This window comes from Trichechus manatus, unplaced genomic scaffold (assembly GCF_000243295.1).
Source record: "Trichechus manatus latirostris isolate Lorelei unplaced genomic scaffold, TriManLat1.0 scaffold00187, whole genome shotgun sequence".
NCBI classification, from domain to species: Eukaryota; Metazoa; Chordata; class Mammalia; order Sirenia; family Trichechidae; genus Trichechus; species Trichechus manatus.
In genome coordinates this window covers 3,194,431-3,215,630 of record NW_004444123.1, presented here as the reverse complement: position 1 = coordinate 3,215,630, position 21,200 = coordinate 3,194,431, and the positions used below count along the sequence as shown (strand labels likewise).

At 41.0% G+C, this 21,200-nt stretch overlaps 1 protein-coding gene across 8 annotated transcripts in view; it reads left to right on the top strand.

The window, feature by feature from the left end:
- Positions 1–21,200, top strand: part of RPS6KC1 (ribosomal protein S6 kinase C1) — a 221,099-nt gene that overhangs the window by 184,743 nt on the left and 15,156 nt on the right. For all 8 annotated transcript variants that reach the window (XM_023741713.1, XM_023741715.1, XM_023741714.1 and 5 more), the window contains 3 exons: positions 105–194; positions 18,947–19,029; positions 20,145–20,240. In XM_023741713.1, coding sequence (XP_023597481.1) covers positions 105–194; positions 18,947–19,029; positions 20,145–20,240 — 269 coding nt within the window. The remainder of the gene's footprint in view (positions 1–104; positions 195–18,946; positions 19,030–20,144; positions 20,241–21,200) is intronic.

Sequence of the window (21,200 nt, the reverse complement as noted above, 5' to 3'; positions counted from 1 at the left end):
TCTTAATGATACTGTTTTTAGCTACAAAAGGAGTAATTACAGTTCACTTCTGCAGAAAATGGAAGAGAAAAATGTTTTGATTTCTCCTGTCGTTTTGTTTTTAGGACACATTCAGCTAACGTATTTTAGCAGGTGGAGTGAGGTTGAAGATTCCTGTGACAGCACTGCCATGGAGAGAATGTACTGTGCCCCAGGTTAGAGCGATCTCCTCAAACGTTTCACTTGAAAAAGTCGTTTGTCAGCTCCCGTTTCTTTGCAGAAGTTGTATTTTTCAGTAACACCTCACATGTGGGTTGGATTTAGTCGTCTCTGTAACTGTCAAAAGAGAAAATGTAGGGATAAGACATTATATAATGCATAAGTGTATATATGTATGTGTGTGTGTGTGTATGTGCACACACAGACATGCATATATGTCTGTGGTTGTTAAATGAGTTTATACTTTCCTTAAAACTGGCAAGGAATTCTGTCTTAGAAATATCTTAACTTCTTAGTGTTTGGAAAGACCTGTAAGTACCTTGAACCTCTTTAAATGATTGATTCTTAATTGACATGGGAGAGGTAGGTGACTAAAAAATTGCTAAGGTGAAAAATTTATAAAATGCGGCATTTTTTGTTTTTTTAATGCACTGTTGGTGACTTCAGTGATGAGCCATGTTCTGTGTTTGAGAAAGTTTAGGAAGCTTGCTCTTGTTTTAAGACAACGTTTTAGCCAACTATATGATAGAACAGGTTTTGCTTGCTCTTACTGCGTTGTCTTTTTTTTTCTAACTAGAGGTTTATTTCTGATTGTGTTGCCTTCTCTGCTAATGATCACAGCAACTTAAGCACATGTAGTGCGTTTGAGTTACTTTCTCTTCTGTCATCAGTGCGGATGGGGCCATATTTAAATCCAAAGTTCCTTCATCTTTTGCCTAGTATGCAGCCTCTTTGGATGGCCAAAGTCGCTGCATTCACCACCCCACTGGCCTTCAAAGGAGGGTCAAGCTGATGACGTTGGCATGACGGGCTTAGTTGTTGGTCGGTGCAGTTCTTAATGCTCACTGTTTAACCAGCACGTTACTGATGCTAACACTGTCCCCTGCAGAGTGGGAAATGATTGTCATTGTGATGGAAAGACCTGTGTTGTTTTCAGCTGCAGCCTTAATTTTTAGGAATTATTTCTGTATCGGGGAACAGAAAAGTTTTTCAACCTGCAAGCAAATATCCTAAAACTTTCTGAAAACAGCTATTTGGAATTTCTCCTTTTTGTTATGCTCTTCCCCTTCCCTCCTTCCCCTAGATTAGCACAGCTTGATTTTATTTCTTCTGAGGTGCAATAGAGTGTGCCCACATCTTTTGTTTCTCCCAAATAGATAATATGATGCTGTTTTTTGAAACCTTATTAGTGTGATTTAATGGGAAATAATTTCATAGTGAAATCGCTATATTGTAGTTATCTGCTTCAATTTTTACAAATTATTCTCCCCACTTTTATAATCTGATAAGAAATAGCATGTTGGGTACCAGTGTACATAAATATATATGCCAATATAATGAATTTGAAGGTTTTAGGATCAAAATTAAATTTTGGGGTTAAATTTGAGAGCAACCTGTTAAATCCTGACTGTAAACCACACAACAAAATCAAATGCTTCATGTTTTTAGCTGACTCTTTATTTTGTATTTTTGTTGTTACTTTCTTACCGAACGCCACCTGCGGGGTCGTGCTTTGGCGTTTCAGCAGGTCACTGTTCCGCGGGTTGAAGCGCAGTCACGGTTTCCTCAGAACCCTGGCATGTTGGCATCCTAAGGCCTTTCGTATATTTGGAACAAAACCACACTGCGTTCATCAACAGATACATATTTTCAGTTTTGTGTACTTGAATAATGAATTTCATACGGATCGATTTCCACGTTCTCGTTTGGAAACATCTTTTCCCCGAAATCACAATTCTTGCAGTTCGTCAGCAGGTGGCAGCCTACCATCAATGGATTTTTGCTGTCATCTTCGAGGTTGTCCTTCACAAACATTTGATGAAAGACATAGTCTGAAGAGGCTTTGTTGTAATTATTTGCAAAGAAGAGTTGTACCTTCAAGCTTTGCGAGTTGCAAAAGTGTTCTAGTATTATGGTATGCATTGAAATATGTGGAAAGTCACTCCATGCCTTGGACATATGAATTTGTTTTATCCAAAGGGTAAAAAAAGACCAGTAATGGCCTTAGCTGAAAAATAATGCTGGTGTGCTAGTTTAGACAATCTCAAAACCTAGAGTGTTACCGCCACTTGTCTGTTTCAGAGTCATTGTATCAAAAAGAATTGGTTGACACTCAACCATTTCAGGGCGTAGGATATGATCAAGAACCTATGGTGTTGAAGGAAGAAGCCCAGACGACAGTGAAGGCATTTGCCAAAAACAAGGCTCCAGGAACTGGCGGAACACCGATAGAGATGCTTCAACAAATGGAGGCCGTGCTGGAAGTGCTCACTTGTCTGTGCCAAGAAATTTGGAGGACAGCTACCTGGTCAACCGACTGGAAGGGATCCATATTTATGCCTATTCCAAAGAAAGGTGATCCAACAGAATGCCGAAATTATCGAACATTATAATTAATATCCCAGGCAAATAAAATTTTGCTGAAGCTAATTCAAAAATGGTTGCAGCAGTACATTGACAGGGAACTGCCAGAAGTTGAAGCCGGATTCGGAAGAGGACATGGAATGAGGGATGTCATTGCTGATGTCAGATGGAGCCTGGCTGAAAGCAGAGAATACCAGAAAGATGTTTACCTGTGTTTTAGTGACTATGCAAAGGCATTCAACTGTGTGGATCATAAAACATTATGGATAATATTGAGAAGAATGTGAATTCCTGAACACTTCACTGTGCTCATGAGGAACGTGTACATAGATCAAGAGGCAGTTGTTCTAACAGAACAAGGGGATACTGCGTGGTTTAAAATGAGGAAAGGTATGTGTCAGGGTTGTATCCTTTCACACTGCTTATTCAGTCAGTATGCTGAGGAAATAATCTGAGAAGCTGGACTATATGAAGAAGAACGCGGCATCAGAATTGGAGGAAGACTCATTAACAACGTGTGATATGCAGATGACACAACCTTGCTTGCTGAAAGCGAAGAGGACTTGAAGTACTTACTGATGAAGATCAAAGACTACAGCCTTCGTTATGGATTATGCCTCAACATAAAGAAAACAAAACTCCTCACAACTGGACCAGTAAGCAACATCATGATAAATGGAGAAAAGATTGAAATTGTCAAGGATTTCATTTAACTTGGATTCACAATCAACACCCATGGAAGCAGTGGTCAAGAAATCAAAAAACATATTGCATTGGGCAAATCTGCTGCAAAAGACCTCTTTGAAGTGTTGAAAAGCAAAGATGTCACTTTGAGGGCTAAGGTGCGTCTGACCCAAGCCAGGGTATTTTCAATTGCCTCATATGCATGTGAAAGCTAGACAATGAATACAAAGACTGAAGAAGAATTGATGCCTTTGAGTTATGGTGTTGGCAAAGAATACTGAATATATCATGGACCGCCAGAAGAACAAATAAATCTGTCTTGGAAGAAGTACAGCCAGAGTGCTCCTTAGAAGCAAGGATGGCAAGACTTCATCTCACTTTCTTTGGAAGTACTATCAAGAGGGATCAACCAGTCTTCGGAGAAGGATATCATGCTTGGTAAAGCAGAGGGTCCGCGAAAAAGAAGAAGACCCTCCACGTGATGGATTGACACGGTGGCTGCAACAATGGGCTCAAGTATAGCAATGACTGTGAGGACGGCACAGCACCGGGCAGTGTCTCGTTCTCTTGTACACAGGGTCGCTATGAGCCGGAACCGACTCGATGGCACCCAACAACAATGTGTAGTTTGTAGTAATTTGTTGGAACAAAGGTAAATAATAAGGATGGTGCAGGACTGGGCAGTGTTTTGTTCTGTTGTACCCGGGGTCGCTGAGTCGGAACTGACTTGAAGGCACCTAAAAACAAGAACAGAACTCAGTTAAGTGTTGGACACCTCCCACCTGCCACCATCACCTCGCTGCTTGTGATGCAAAGGATTAGAACAAAAAACGGTAAATTACTGTTTATCTCAAAACTGAATAGCAGTACCACTTTTCAAAGAGGATGAGCAGTGATAATATGCTAATATCTCAATGCTTAAAAATCGCAAATCAATACACGGAAACATGGAGTACTTAGCTATCTTTTAATCTACTCTTAGAAACACTAAGGGCTGAAGTAATTACCCTCTCCCCACGCCCCCTTCCCGCCCACTTCCTGACTCTAACCTTCATATTATTGTCCAAGTAACTCAAAAGCGTGTTAAGCAGCTGATGTTTGGTTAGAAAGTAAAGTTGTCACAAGATTATGATAGAACGCTTCAGTTCTGTTTAAACAGCATGCACCCTCTCCTCCCTCCTGGGAGCCCTTATCACACGTTTGTCCGAAAAACATTACCCCCCCGCCCTGTACTTTATAGTGTCCGCCACGTATCTTTTTATCTTGTGGTTGCTGTGCCTTTATATTTTGAGAAAAATTTCCAGTAACAGCTTCGATTTCCAGGGACAGAAACTTGAGCAAACGCCAGACTAGCAGGGGGCCATTATTCTGCTCTATAAATAAGTTTCCAAAAGAAAAACACACACACAGAAACCTGTGAATCAACATGTTTTGGCCTAATTGAGGGGAAAAGCAAGATAGATAAATTTTGAAATGCAAATGATCACGTTCTGTTATTTAAGTACAGTTTCTGCCAACTTTGTGATCTTAGATTTTTATAAAAGTCATAGTCATTTCAACAACGTATACTACCAAGGACGTCTAAATATTCGCAAGTTTCTACAGCAAAACTGAGAACTTTTTTTGAACAGTTGCCACTTTTTCATATTAAAGAAAACAAATCCACCAACAAAAAGACAAAAAGCATGGCACTTTCTCTGTCTACATCTGTGAGAAAGCCGGCACGTAAATGGCTGCAGCTGCAGGTCCATCAAGAGAGTCTTGAGAATATGAACTCACTGATCAAACTCGGCCCTGTTTTCAAAGCAGAAACCATTCCTTTTTGGTTCACTCTGTATCCTTAGATTCTCTACTGTGATTGTCTAGAAAGGTTTTATTTTAAATAAACATCAATTCATGGTAAATGGGTTCCTTTCATACCAGAGAAACACAGAACAGAGTTCAGGAAGAGAAAAAGCAAAAGCAATAGTCCCCGAAATAGGAATAGATTGTATAGCAAGACAATAGAATGTAACACTGTCTGCTTTCCATATTAGGAGACATTTAGATACTTTATTAGGAGACTTTCCATCCATCCTCTTAGCTTTTCATTTTAGAAGATTACAGAATAAAAACTGAGGTAAATTGGTTATTCCTCTCCAGAGGACTTGCTTGTAGTTATTCCGATTTGTTTCTATTAGTGTGTGTGTGTGTTTGTGTGGAATATTTACCCACAAGATTTTGTGTGTTTTATCATTGCAATTATCAAATTATTATAATATAGAATACATTTTTATTGTAACATCTTAAATATTCTTTTTTTCCAAAAGGAAAAATAAAGTAAAATGTCAAGAAAGTATTTTTTGCTTAATCACTCGCATCATAAAAAAGCAACTGGAAGATAGAACCTATGATAGAAAGCATATAAAACACAAAAGACTGTATTGAAAAGTACATATGCAGCTAAGACAAGTGAGTGAGTTGTTTATGTTACTGTTATGATGCTAATCCCATCACTTAGTTTCCCTTTCTCCTCTTGAACAAGTTGACATGGTATCCATCCGGATCAGTGTGTGTCCTTCACCTTTATTTCCCACCCCGTTATGAGCCTTTATAAATGCCTGAAATTTGCATCGATAGTTCTCATTGAACACTTTTCAGACTTGAGAATTTATAGGTGATTATGTGTGTAAATTGAAGAAATCCAAAATGCTTTTCACTGCAGCCCAATCTCCACGCTCCCAGATGTCAAACGACGGCTTTGCTACCTCTCTTTGGCGATTTCACACTTGGAAACAGCTTACAGCTGACGGTGGAAAGTGAAACAGAAAAAACGTGCTGGAAACTATGCACAATTCAGTTTTAGAGTGTGACGCTGATGGACCATCACCCCTGCCCCCCCACTGACTTTATCAGATAATCCAGGAGTGTATTTTGGGGGTTGTTTCCCTTACCTTCTCCATAAACATACTTTACACTTGATTTGTTTCTTTTTAGACTAGGTGCTCTGTGCGATAGGTGTTTGATCATTAGAACTAGGACTCAGACCATGGATGGTTTAAAATATCATGAGGCCATCACAAATTTAAGGTATAGAATATTTAGATGACTTTGAGAATTACCACACCTAGATCAGCCGTTAACTCATTGCATAACTACGGGCAAGTGATTTAAGACTTTCAGGCCTCAGTTTACCAGTAGTAATATAGATTTGTTGAATATAAATAAGATCATGGATGTCAAATTATCTAACACCCTTCTTATGCAAAATTGAGTCAAAATTCAAGTTTGTCTGCTTAAGGCAAGACATTTTTTTTCCAACTTTAAACATTGACTTCACATCTAACATTAGTAGGTTAAAAGACTTATTTCATTTGGGGGCTTTTCTAAGTGTATATTTTTACTCATTGGTAGAGTTTGTGCATAAAGAATATTATGTGGAAATGAGGAATTTATGGGAAATATTGTTATTTAAGGGAAAGAAGCCAAGACAACTTTTGAGTAGAGTGGAAATGAAATGCTAAAATTCTCAACAAACAAAATTCTTGAAAGAAGAAAGAAGCATTTGGGTCTGAGAATTTATGGGCCCTGGATAATTTCACCAAGCATGAGGAATCTAATTTTAGGAATGTGAACTTGATAGATAGAGCAGAAGAGTATAGATATATATTTTTAAATAATAATGATATAACCAGGAAATATGGCTATAACCCTGATATAGTCCTTTGTTTTTTTTTTTTTTTATACAAACGAGGAAGAAGAAGAAGACAGGAGGGTGCTATAGAAATAATTTAAAAGAGGGAAATATTTATGATTAATATTTAAATATTGTTTCAAACAATAACTCTTTTGTTTGATTTACCCTTAAGCAAAACTTCAACAGCGGCTCTTGTGTACATAAGAGATGTTTTAATGTTTTCCTTGAATGATTACCAAGTACTTTTAATGCTTTGTCTTTAGTTCTTATTGTTGTAAAAACCAAACCTATTTGTTCTTCAGAAGAACTGGTACCTTTGTAGGTTTGCGGTAGAATTTCCCGATGCACTTCGCCTCTCTGTACCTGTGACGCTTATGCCATGAGCATCAGGTCATGTTGTTGTTCGATGCCGTTGAGTTGATTATGACTCATACTGGCTTCATGTGTGCAGAGTAGAACTGCGCCACAGGGTTTTCAAGGCTGTGACCTTTTGGAAGCGGATTGCCAGGCCTTCCTTCTGAGGTGCCTCTGGGTGGGTTTGAACAGCCAACCTTTCGGTTAGTAGTCCAGTGCTTAACCATTTGCGCCACCCAGGGACCCCTTAGGGCCAAGTCAGGATAAGCAGCAAGGGCCTCAGTTCAACTCAAGTCATACCCTGTCCAGGCACCACCCTTCTGGTAGAAAGAAGATGACAGGCCACCTTAGGAGGGTTTGAAAGCCTAGAACCCTGGGATCCGCCCCTCGGCAGGATGTATCCTGGAGCCCTCACACATCCCTTATGGTGGGCTGGGCACCATCACCTCTAGGCTAAGGCCACTCTGTACTGAAACAGACCCCTCTTAAATCGCAGATCTCATGTCAGGCCAGGCATGATACATCACTAGTCAGGGTGACACCAAAGAGCTCAGTCCCTGCTATTTGGGACCTGAGTGAATGACACATTAGCACATTCCAAGAAGAAGAAATTCTTCACTCACTTCACTCTTATAAATATAAGGGTGAGTGAATTGCTAATGTTTTCTTACAGAAGAGCTGAAATATGGCATCTCTGTACATTTTGGAACACTTCCTGATATTTGAGAAAGGAGGAGGACTGACCACAACGCTTCCGCTGCTGCCGAGTCGATTCCGACTCACTGCGACCCTACAGGACGGGGAGAACTGCCCCACAGGGTTTCTGAGGCTGTCATCTTTACGGAGACAGACGGCCACAGCTTTCTCCCACCGAGCGGGTGGTGGGTTCCAACCGGCAACTTCTCACTGCACCGCCAGGGCTTGTTTGAGTGACCACAAGCCTGGTTTGTTAAAGAGAAGTTTTTTCAACCTCTTATTTACTCTAAACCTTTGTTTTTTTTTTTAAAGATTAGGGCACATTTCTTTTTCAGGAGCAGACCGTGAGAGTAGATAAGTGGAGTTTTAAGTCATAGCTTCTGCATAATGCTTCCTATTTTTCATGTCTAAATTGATTTTTGGCAGCGATTCTGTTAATTGGCCTCATCACCGCATTGTTGTAAAAAAGGAAGTGAACTGTCTTCTGCCTCTGATGTGTAACAAAGACAGTGTAATGCGGAGACAAACATCGTGCGCCGAGCCATTGACTAGCGAGCTCCTCGGACCACATGATCCGTTTCTACCCCCTGTAACATCTTGTCAGTTCGAATCTTCATGAAGTAACCAGGACTTTCTCCTTCTAAGCAATTATTCACAAATATTTCCTTCTAATAAATGGTTAAAAATGCTAGGTTTCCAGAGGATGAATGATGATCAGGCACATGGAATTCCTGAAGCCCCTTTAACATCAGCGTGCAGCTCTGCCCGCCTGCCGGACTGCGGAGCGGTGGGCCGCCGGGACTGTGCCTGTCACAATTTGCACAATTTGCGGTCAGCATTGTTTTCATCCATCAACTTTGATGGCTTTGGTTGGGTAACACTGTGGCGCCCGACGGCTGTTCAGAATAGAGTTGTTGTGATAGGATCAACGGAAAATGGAGCACGCTGTTGGTTTTTTTGTGCTAGAAACGCAGGGTGAGAGAGTAAGCCAGACTGTACAGTGCTCAGACAGCACCCCGGAGTCAGATGGAGTCACCCTGTTTCCTATTTTGTCCCACAGGAAACAGTGTAGTGATGATACCTATAAACTCCCTTGAGCAGTTTGTTCTTGGCTGTGGAATGCTGCATCGAGTTAAATCAAGGAGTTTTGACCCAAGTTGTACAGATAATTGCAGGAAATCTCAGAAACAGGCTGCCAGGTCACCGTGACAACAGAAAATTCAGAGCTGGGTAGTGGGGAAAAAGCAGAATTAAGCAGCTTGTCAAGCCTAGCCTGAACTAGCTGAGTGTAGTCTGTACTTACCTCCAATTCCCCAGAATACAACAGGCCCAGGGTTTCAGGTAATTGAATTACCTGAAAACTGACTGAATTAATAATGCGGTGGCAGGGGGCGAGGCTGGACGCTGTGATGGGCGAGGAAACAAGTGTGTGAGGGGAGCGGTGCCCCATCTCTCCCTCTGCTTGTGGAGCAGAGCACAGCCCAGCCATGCTGCCATGCTCTCTGCATGGTCCTAGTCTCTGTCACTGGTCTTCTCTGGCTGACACTCTGATTAAAGTCATGTGATCCCAGGAACTCTTAACAGTTCATATACTCCACTCGACAAATATGGCATTTCACTAATGAGTTGAGTATAATGTTGGAGGACTTTATGGAATTCAGAACTGATAATTGGGCAGCAATATTTTCTGGAATAATATAAGAAAAAAGGAGCAAAATGCCTGTTTTGAAAGGATGGGCTAGGAAATGAAAATTCCAGGCTGTGGTTAGTATATCACCTTGAGAATTAAGATCTTCTGCCTCAGGGATGTTGTGAGACCTTAGGCAACTAAGTTTTCGCTGTCCGGATCACCCCATTTCAAATACAGGGTGTCTGTGAACCGTTGCACACCTTCAGACTTTTAAACTCTAAACTCTAAACTTTGATAATTTAGTTTGTAGCTATTAGAGGAACAATCCAAACCCAGGATTAAAATGAAATTTTCTTTTATTCTCATAGTTGATATGGCTTTCGTTTGGAACATTTTGTCTTATTGTTTGTGGAAGCGTTAAGAAATTTCTCTGTATCTAAAATAAGAGCACACTGGGGAAAGCTAGGTAGTGTAGTTGCCCTCCAGTGCACTTTAATGAATTTATTTTTGCTAACATTAAAAAAAAATTCCTAGCTGATACTAGTTATTTCACCAGACCACCAGCCAGATATTATAGCCGGCTTATAAATTGGTGGCATATTTCACGTAATTATGAGTCTACCAGTACCAACTGCCACTGAGTCGATGTGAACTCATGGCAACCCCAAATGTTTTCAGAGTAGAACTGTGCTCCATAGGATTTTTAATGACTGATTTTTCTGAAAGTAGATTGCCAGGCTTTTCTTCCAAGGCATCTCCAGGTGAACTTGAACCTCCAACCTTTCATAGCGACCCCAGAGAAGAACAGAGTAGAACTTCCCCATAGGGAAGTTGGCTGTAATCTTTCTCCCATGAAGCCATTGGGTGAGTTGGAACCTCTAACCTTTCGGTTAGCAGCCGAGCACTTAACTGTTGCTCCAAATCCAACAGATGCGGGGAAAACCTGCAGGTATGCCCCAGTCCGGTCTTCTTTCTGCTCCCAGGGTTTTATGGCTCTGTTTCCTTGATGCAGCAAAGCCGCCTGTGCCAGAGCAAAGCATAGCCTAGGCGGCTGCAGCCATCCACTGCCTGCCCATCCTCACCCTCTTCTAGTCCCTTCTCGATCCAGTGGTCGGAATTTGTTTTAGATAATGTGTGAAACTTTCTAGCCTGCAGCATGGAAGACCGCAGAAGGACTTGGTGGAGATCTGTATGCTCAGAGGGACTTACAGAGAACAAATGTGGGGTCACATTGAGGGCTTTGAACGCCTTGAATGAACAGTGCTACAAAGTACAAGATTGATATATTTATTCAACAAACAGTTACTAAGTGGCTCCTGTGTCCCAGCCACTGTGCCTAGGAGCCAGAAATAACAGACATAATTGGTATAATATTGACAGTAACTTATGAAGATTTATATAAAAAAGAGGTTACCAAAACAGAAGACATATACAATCGGTTGACTAGGACATTAATAGTCCTTTATAGGTGAGTAGTTATGTTTACAGAATGGTAATTTGCTGAGCTAACAAAAGGCACGCTTAGCTGCCCCTCTTCCCACAGCTTAGTTCCATAGATTGTTGGACCCGAAAATGCTTTCTTCTATGTCTCTTTCTCTTTGCTCTTTAGCCATCAGCTGTGGTGGAAGACTAATGCTCAGCCCCTGCATAGAAAATCTTTATACACAGCAAGAGCTGGTGAGAGAAATTGACTAGGATTTTGTAATTCGAGTCCTTTCAATTAGCAGCAGATGCTGCAGGGAAAGACGGTCTGTGCAGAACACGGCCCTCCTGTTTCTGTGCCCTAGTTGACGCAGAATGCTCCTCGCAGAAGAAAGAAGATGTCCTTTTCTGTGGTCTGAGCAGTCGCTAATGACAGATCAGATTTTATTTTTAACCTTTCTCTACGCTTATCTGAATTCGTTAATGAAGTCCGGCTCCCTTGGAAGAAAGTTAACAAATTCTTGACCATCCGTAACAGCAGTTTAAACCTTTTTGAACATTAGACATTCCAGCTTTCTTTCTGATACTATAAAAGTGTACATGGTGCTGAATTTTAAGGTTTATAAGTATTTGGCTTAATTCTTACATTTCTTATTTACCAAAGATCTCTCTTTGATCCTAAAAGTTTTTTTTTTTTTTTGTTACTTGTATTTCTTTTCCCAAACAGAGAGTGTTGGAATCCTTAAAGTCAGATTTCTTATCAGTTTGGAAAAAAAAAAAAATTGTATCTCGTTGAATTGTTGTTGATGTTGTTAGGTGCTGTTATCAAGTCAGCTCCGACTCATAGCGACCCTATGTACAACAGAACAAAACACTGCCCCGTCCTGTGCCATCCTCAGGATCGTTGTTATGCTTGGGCCCATTGTTGCAGCCACTGTGTCAGTCCATCTCGTTGAGGGTCTTCCTCTCGTGGAATTAGAAAATTATCCTCCCCAAAATGTATATTTACTATTGATCATCATTTTAATGCATTGTATGGATCTGTAGCTTTAAAATTGTTCCATCATTCTGATATTTGGATAAAGTGCTATATTTATGTGATAATTTCTTCCATCATCTTAATGTTAGTTGAGTTTGAGTATTACATAAACACTTTATTTGGGACAATTGCTGGTTTCTCAGTGATTTTTATATGACCTTGATATAATAGCTCCCCAGTTACTGTAACTTTGAAAGTAAAAAAAAACAAAAAAACACCGAAACTTTTATGATTTTATATATAGAAGAAATTGTAGGTAAGGTAAACAGTTAAGGAGAAATCTTTAAATACCTGTTCTAATTAAAATAGAATTTCTCTATTTGTAAACTGCTCTTCTAAGAAATTTCTGAATTTGTTGGAAACAAAAGGAAGATAGCAACAGCTCCCACTGCCCGAGGGAGGCCACGGGATTGTCCCTGGAGGTTCTCGGAATGCTGTTAGTATGCGCGGAGGGAAGGAGAAGGGTGAGGTGGCCTCTGCCCGGCTCCCTTAGCAGGACAACTAGGCAGCAGAATCCAGAGGTGTCACCACTCTGAAGGTGTACCTTGAGAGACCATCAGAGGGTGAAACGTGGGACTTCAGGTTCCCATATTTATCAAACATCTGAGCAATGATGTCTCTTGAAGAAAAGTATATTCTGAATTTGGGGCGTTGAGAGCACTGCAGATGCTTAAAATGCAAGATGATTCAGCTTTATAAAACTTTGTAGAAAGGTTGGTATTCACTTAAAGCTTGAGTTTAACCCACATTTTTGAGCCTTCTCCATTTTCTGTACAATTTCCAGCATAGTTTTAGCAGTCTTTGGGCTTCATTTTTGGGTCATGTCTTTGACGGATCCGTGTGGGTTAAACTGTTTAGTCCTAGAAGGCAGGGCCTATGCCATAGAGAAGTGTAGGTCATGATTTCAGTAATGATGGACTCACGGGGTCTGCCCTTCGTCTTTTCTTCCTTAACAGTGAGAGGATGCTCTTTGCTTTCCTTTCGCTTCCCGTACACGTGATAGCCTATGGCTAAACTTTCTGCTTTTTTCTACTTTACTTTTTCAGGAACTGCGCTTATTATAGTTACAGTTTTGGGGTCAGGTTTTAAACACTATTATGTTTGGCAATTGGAGCCCTGGTGGCACAGTGGGTAAGAGCTATGGCTGCTCACCAAATAACTGGCAGTCTGAGTCCACCAGGCGCTCCTTGGAAACCCTACGGGGAAGGTCTCCTCTGCCCTGTAGGGTCGCTATGAGTCAGAATTGACTCAACGGCAACGAGTGTTTTGGGTTTATATTTGGCTACAAGGAGCCCTGGTGGCATGATGGTTAAGCACTTGGCTGCAAACCAGAAGGTTGGTAGTTGGAACCCACCAGCGGCTCCCCCGGAGAAAAGAGCTGGCTCTCTGCTCCTGTAAACCCAGTCAGGCAGGTCTCCTCTTTCCTACAGGGTCTCGAGGAGTTGAAATTGACTTGATGACACACGACAACACCACGTTTGGCTGTAAGATAGAGATTTAGTAGACTCTGACTAAAGACTTTTTAGATTGTCATAAAGGCTAAAACTTTTATTCTTTGTTTTCGCAAGTCCCTTGACAAATGGGTTACCAAGGCAGCACCATTTTTCTGAAAAATATCCTGGCTTGTTGGAGAGTGTTCTAGGAGGTGTTAAACATGAGTAAACAGAGCAGACAAAGCACATTTATATCTTGTCACATCTTTATTGCTTTATTTAAACTCGTTTATTCAAATGGAAAATCTGATAGTTTGAATCACTAGTATAGACCGATAAGATTCTATATTGTGCTTAGAATATCAGAATCAAAAGTGCTGAAATGAAAGTTCTAGAATGTCACTCAGTCATTCCCACACCTTTGGTGTCCTTAAAAGTTTTGGAATGAGTTGAAATCTGATGCTGCGAATGACTGTTGCATCTCCGTTGCGTGAAAAGGTGGTAAAGGGTAGATGTACCGGTGCCGATAGATTTTATTCGCCACCCAGTGATGATTGTCTTAGAAAAGGGAAGAGTGGCTGTGTTTAGAAAGGAGAAAAAGGAAGAAGGTTGAGGGGTGCTCTGTCTTAGCATAATCCCACTCTGCACATCTCAGGTTAATGGAGGGAGAAGTTATGAGAAGGGCCCATGGGTGCTTTTGAAAACACTGTCAGGATGATAAAATTACAGAGTGTAAGAGGTAGGAAGAATGTGAGAGGGCTGGCTGTCCTCATTTTTAGAGAAACTTAGTGATTTACCCGGCCACGCTCCACCAGTAGCATAGCCAGCCCTGGCTCTTTGACCCTGAGGCAGAAATCCAGGATTCTTTGATATCACCATCTCTCTTTGAGTTTTTGTGGAAAGAACCTGAGAATTTGTTTGTTTTCCTTAGGGAATAGTTTATTTTTCCTTCCAGATCACTTTGCTTCATGCCTGTAGTACCTCTGGACTCGTGGAGAATAGAGGTATAGTTTTACCCAGACTAAAACCATTGCCATCGAGTCAATTCCAACTCATTGTGACCCTATAGGACAGAGTACAACTTCCCCATAGGGCTTCCAAGGAGCGGCTGGTGGATTCAAACTGCCAACCTTTCGGCTAGCTGCTGAGCTGTCAACCACTGCGCCACCAGGGCTTCTTACTCAGACTAGACATTGCAACTATAGAGCTCGGCGTGGGGGAGGGCATGCACAGAAAGGTAACGTGTTGGTTTTCATCAGAAAATATGTTTTGAAAATTAGCAGAAACAGTGGAAGAATTTATCCTTTAAAATGTTTTCTACTATTTTCGAGGTTTTTAAAATTTGGGGGAGGAGTTTCAGATGTCTTTAAGGATGTTATACCTTTAAAATAGCCTCGTGTATTTGTTGGTATTTCTCTACACTCTCAGCTTTTGACGTGAGGCACGTACGCCTACCCGCTCGTCCGATGTTTGTGGTAGCTACCGCGTGGCTCTCTGCGTAAATCATTGCTCTTGGTTTATGCTTAGATTTTTTTATATAGATTTTGTAAGTAAAGCAGTTTTATTGCTGTGATGCTAATTTTGACAACCATGCAACCTCTGGCTTCTTTTCTGCAGTACAATCTCAATGTATATCTTAAAAGTTTTCTTCTAAGAATTGCTGGTCCTTAAGGGATGTGGAAGGGACAGTCAAGACACTGTCCTCCTGATTATCAAAGGAAACTATTTCTTTAAAGAAGAAATTCCATAAGTACTTGCTTTTGCTGCCAGGACGTTCTTCTTTGTGTTTTACCTAAATACCGAACACCTCGTCGTGGCGCACGTTCATCTCATCTCTGAAAATGAAACAGTTGGTCACCGGCTCCGCACGGCGTCAACTTTACATTAATTAGGAAATCTTGCTTAATACGATGCTATTTTGAAGCGTTTTAAGCTGCACTCCGAAGGTGATGAATGTAGAACTTGTTTAGTGTCTTTTTTGGTGGGGGGAGTTGAACAAGGAGATATCAAAAATAAAACCATTATACTATGCTGTTGGGAAAACTGATTTTAGTTCAACATAACTGAACAGTGTGGCCAGAGTGCAGAGTTCTGTGGAGGAATGTTGTTGCGTGCTGTCGAGTTGGTTCCAACTCATAGCGACCCTACAGGACGGGGTAGAACTGCACTATAGGGTTTCCAAGGAGCGCCTGGTGGATTCAGACTGCCGACCTTTTGCTCAGCAGCTGAGCTCTCAAGCACTGCGCCCCCAGGGCTCCTGCGGAGGAATACTGCCTCTAGCATAGTCCCAAGTTTGTGCTGCTTGATGGGTGTTAGTTGGATGAATCTCATAGGTTGAGACCTCACTGTGGAGGCCTGATTTTATCTCTGCCTGATTAAGCAAGGCATTTGGATGTTATTTAAGTCAGTGAGAAGCTGTTTAAGAATTTTGAGCAGGGAAATGATATAATCCACTGGAGGGAAATGTGCGAAAGGTTACGCTTGATGACAGGACTATGATAAACTTTCTTTTTACTTTTCTAAGAACACATACACTTTCTGAAGTTTTTGAAAGCACTTCTGGCTCTCTATGGGAAGGTGGGAAAGCTGGGTGGGAGACAGCGTCCTGGAATCTGGGAGGGGTAGCATAGGTGCTTTGAGTGAGAGACCCCGGGGAGTTGTCCTTCATGAGAATCACTGTTTTGGGGAATCCTTGAGTATCAGAATCATAGAGTTTAGAGCTAAATTTAACCAAGAGGCCCTCAGATCTAACCCTTGTGTTATAGATGAGGTCCAGTATCCTCCTCAGGGTCCCTAGCCCAGGACGCCTGACTCCTAGGCCATCGCTGTCTCTGATACAGAATAGATTGCAGGGGGGAAAGCTGTGCAGGGGAGCTGACGAGCTGACTCTCAGGGAGGGCTGGCCTGCACAGCTTCGTCTCCCCTGCTCCAAAGTAACTTTCCCAACAAGCCGGAATGTTCCCATATCATCTTGTTATACTTTCAAAAATTGTACTACTAAGATAGTCACTTAAGTTAATAAGTATAAAAATAAAAAAGTCTTAACACCAGGAGGTAAACCACTAAGACATTTTGTAAACTATTTCTATACAATTTTATAAATGCAAATTCTATTGCTTTATAGCTTGGTTTTTCAAACTTAACATATCTGAATGTTTATTTATGTAGCTAAACCTGTATGAATACAGCATTTGAGATGGTCGTGTAGTACAGTGAAACCTGCGAGAACAGGCCTGCGTTGTTTTTCCGCCTCTCGCAGGTTTTCCGCCTTTGACAGGGTGCGGTCTCACCATTTTTCTGTCGCTCGTTTTAGTGGAAAATATTCGAGTTTTCCTTCTCTGACAGGTTTGTGCCTTACACAGCTTCTGGCTTTCCCAGTTTTTACCGTAGTATTTCATCAGATGGATGTGCCACGATACGTGTATAACACCAAACCCAAACCGTTACTGCCGAGTCGCTTCCAACGCCTAGTGAGCCTACAGGACAGAGTAGAACTGCCCCTTAGTGTTTGCAAGGGGCGGCTGCATGGTGATATGAACCCTGGAGGTAAAGGAAGTCGTGGATATGAAGAGGTGCTGAAATGGAGCATTTCACTGTGTAGCATGGGAGGGACTCTTTTTTTCCGGCCCATTCGCATGAGCTTTGCTCCAAGACTTGGAGCTCAAGCTGTTTGATGAGTGTTGTGTTCTGCTACACGGTACTTCTACTAAGCATTGGTTAAACGACTGGACACCGAGCTCCACGTCCACTTATTGTCTCCCAAATTCCAACCTACCTGCTTATAACCTTTGGAACATCATCGTTATGAGCTGTGGGATACCCTGGAGTCAAGTAATAAATCTATTTTAGTAGTTGACTAGACACAGGAAGGCAGATATCGAAAAGGCTTAGTGACTCATTGAACATCATACGTGAGGAAAGGACGCCAAGCCTCCATCCTGGTGAAATAAGGAATTATTGCTGATTTGTGGGGGAGTCTGAAAGATGATACCTGAAGCCTCATGTAACACAGCTGAAGTTGTGAGTTTGTAGATAATGTAAAAGCCTAGCTAGCAGTTTCAATTGTAATTTAAAACATTAGACCTGTCTCCACTTCTAAACAAAATGGGTTGGTTTGCACTTCATGTTCCCCTTTCTCAGTCAGAAACTATTGATTATACAGGGGGGAGAAGGTGAGACTGTAAACCACTGATTATATAGTGGGGAGAAGGTGAGACCGTAAATCATTGATTATATAGGAGGGAGAAGGTGAGACTGTAAACCATTGATTATATAGGGGGGAGAAGGTGGGACCGTAAACCATTGATTATATAGGGGGGAGAAGGTGAGACTGTAAACCATTGATTATAAAGGAGGGAGAAGGTGGGACCGTAAACCATTGATTACATAGTGGGGAGACGGTGAGACTGTAAACCATTGATTATATAGGAGGGAGAAGGTGAGACTGTAAACCATTGATTATATAGGAGAGAGAAGGTGAGACGGTAAACCACTGATTATATAGTGGGGAGAAGGTGAAACTGTAAACCATTGATTATATAAGAGGGAGAAGGTGAGATTGTAAACCATTGATTATATAGGAGGGAGAAGGTGAGACCATAAACCATTGATTATATAGGGGGGAGAAGGTGAGACCGTAAACCACTGATTATATAGTGGGGAGAAGGTGAAACTGTAAACCATTGATTATATAGGAGGGAGAAGGTGAGATTGTAAACCATTGATTATATAGGAGGGAGAAGGTGAGACCGTAAACCATTGATTATATAGGGGGGAGAAGGTGAGACCGTAAACCATTGATTATATAGGGGGGAGAAGGTGAGACCATAAACCATTGATTATATAGGATGGAGAAGGTGAGACCGTAAACCATTGATTATATAGGAGGGAGAAGGTGAGACTGTAAACCATTGATTATATAGGAGGAAGGGGGTAATAGGTAAACTAGATCTTAGTTTGGCTCTGAATTCTCCGTACGATACTGGACAAGATATTTCACCCCTCTGGTTGCTAACCTGTAAGTAATAGGGTAATTAATATTGGATTAGGTAATTGTTGAAGGTCCTTTTGAACTCAAGGAGTCTTTGCTTCAAAACTAAAAAATGACCCCTAGAGGCAGAGTTGGCTGTACTTGCTCAGATTTGAAAAATGAAGCAAAATGCTGATCTAGTAGGTTCCTGTAACTGTTTTAAGTACAGCGTCTTGAAGGTGTCCCTCTATCAAATAAAGAACAAATGCCTCCGTTTAATATATGACTGTGTCAAAAAAAAAAAAAAAATGCAACCACAGGAGGTGACCAAGCGATAAAAACTTTCAGGCATTTTGAAAGCCCAGTAGCATTTTGTATCTGCTCGCTCAGCACTAAGAAGGTCACCTTGCTATTACATGTTAATTTTGAAAGTTTAATTGACCTTTGGAATTTTAATATCCACCTTTTTTGGTGTGTTTAGAGGTGGGAGCAATCACGGAAGAAACTGAAGCCTGCGATTGGTGGAGTCTGGGGGCCGTCCTCTTTGAACTTCTCACCGGAAAGGTAAGCAGTGACCTGGACATTTAATACGTTTATCCAGATGCTACCCTGATGTCAAATTTAGAATGTTAGCTTTGCCTTTAATTTTTAGATCAGGGACTAAGCTTTGATCCAAAAAACAAGCAGAGATAAATGCAAGTGTACCAAGATTCCAGATTTTTTTTTTTTTTTAAGTAGAATTGTATTGCATTGAACAAATTGATGGTAAAATTCTGTTATGTCACAGTGTCACACAATGAGATATAAACTAAATATCGGCTTCGTTTTCTGTGGTTCTGTGGCTCAGTTTCAACAAAGTCAAAGCCGTCCGTATGGTTCATCTATCTGTATGGTTCCTGTAAGGCTGTATGAGAATCCTCTGAATGTTTTTAAACATTTTATCAGAAACCAGGAAGGAATCTTATTTTAGAAAATTAATATAGATGTTAAAGGTAATATCTTTTTCTCAATACTGTAGATTTTCCCTCTCTGTTTTAGCTTAAAGAGAGAATTTATGCTGTCTCTGATCAGTACCTTTTAAGTATGATGTTTGTGGTTACTGAACTTTAACAGAATACTGTGCAGATTGCCTCCTACAGAGACAACAGCAAATGAGCAGTTAGACTTTTGCAAGTAGTCACCTCCCTTAAAAATGGAGATCGTACCAACCGTCCAAGACTGTGGTGGAGCTCACAGAGCAACTGAAACAATGACGTCCTGTGCACATAAAAAGTGTTTTTACTAACAGATTCTAAACTTTGAAGATTTCTAAGAACATTAAGAAAATACAGGGATGTCCAGACCCTTTTTAGTTTTTGAGTATAATTTAAATCTTTCCCTTATCAGCCTTTCTCTCTATAACCGAGGGAAAAGGCTAATTGCATGGCAATACCTCTGAAATAACTTTTGTAATAAACTAGGATGTCATCTTGATGGTTGCCTGCCTTTGTTCCATGTGTCCAGGGTGAAGTTCTGTGAGCGCATAGCCCTTGTCCTAAGCTGCTTGGGTACAACCGTAGTGGTTATGCACTTCTAGTTAAGATGGTTATTGAGCTCTCTGTACTTGCTGTCCATGAACCCCATGATAGAACAGAATATGATGTTACTGGGTAAGAAGTGTATCTGGTTGACTGTTTCAGACTCTAGTCGAGTGCCATCCAGCAGGAATAAACACTCACACTATCCTGAACATGCCAGGAAGCATCTCTGAAGAGGCTCGCTCGCTCATTCAACAGGTAATTTAGATGACTTATTGGCCAACTCTATCAACCATGCAAACTGGTGGAGCCTACTGCTCTAAAACCTTAAAGAAACTCGTTTTAGGCAAGAAAGACCCAGCAGTAATTGCAAATTCAGTGTTATATTCAGACTGTGTATTTATAGGCTTCTACTTTATCCAAGTATTGGTGGGGTCAGAGATACAGTTTAATACAGTTAAAACCTGGTATTAGGTTTTTTTTTTTTTTTTAATCTAGTCTAATGTTTAGTCAATTCCATATATTTGTGTAGGTGTGAGATTTAAATATTCTTTTCAGCTTCTCAGGGGCTACTCTGTATTTGCTGTTACATTTTGTAGTCATACATGAATGGCTGTTTTTCAACCTTTAATTGGCGTTTATAAAGTTAGGTGGGCTACCCAGGCTGCTTAGGAGAGAGGTGGTGGTAGAAAATCTTGCTAAGTTAGGTCGCTACTTCAGCTTCATCCGTAGATGGAGCTTGGACATTGTTGTCAATTAGTACATTTTGTACCTTTGAAGAACGAGATTATTGATAATTAAAGTTCGATATCCCACAGGCAGGCCTGGAACTCTAGGGAGCTTCTTAAACTGATTCCTCATACTTAAGATGCCCAGGTTTGGAATTGTGGGTGTTGCTGCGTGCACTGAGGGTTGTGACTGTCGTGATAGACTCATGGCTAATCGGCAAGAAGGATCAGGCCTGGGGTCTTTACACTTCTCTGACAAGCATGAAGGGAAAGGGTATTTGGAAAAGGTCAAGATCTAAAATGTTTGTTTAATAAAGCATGGATTATTTTTTTAATCTGGGAAAATAAATTTAAAAAAAACAAACAGGGAGAGGAAAGTATATTAAGAAGAGGATTACTTAATATTCTCCCGAAGAGTGATGTTTGTTTCATTCAACACATACTATGTGCAAGGCACATGCTTCAGGCTGCCAGGATGAGGTTCACTGAT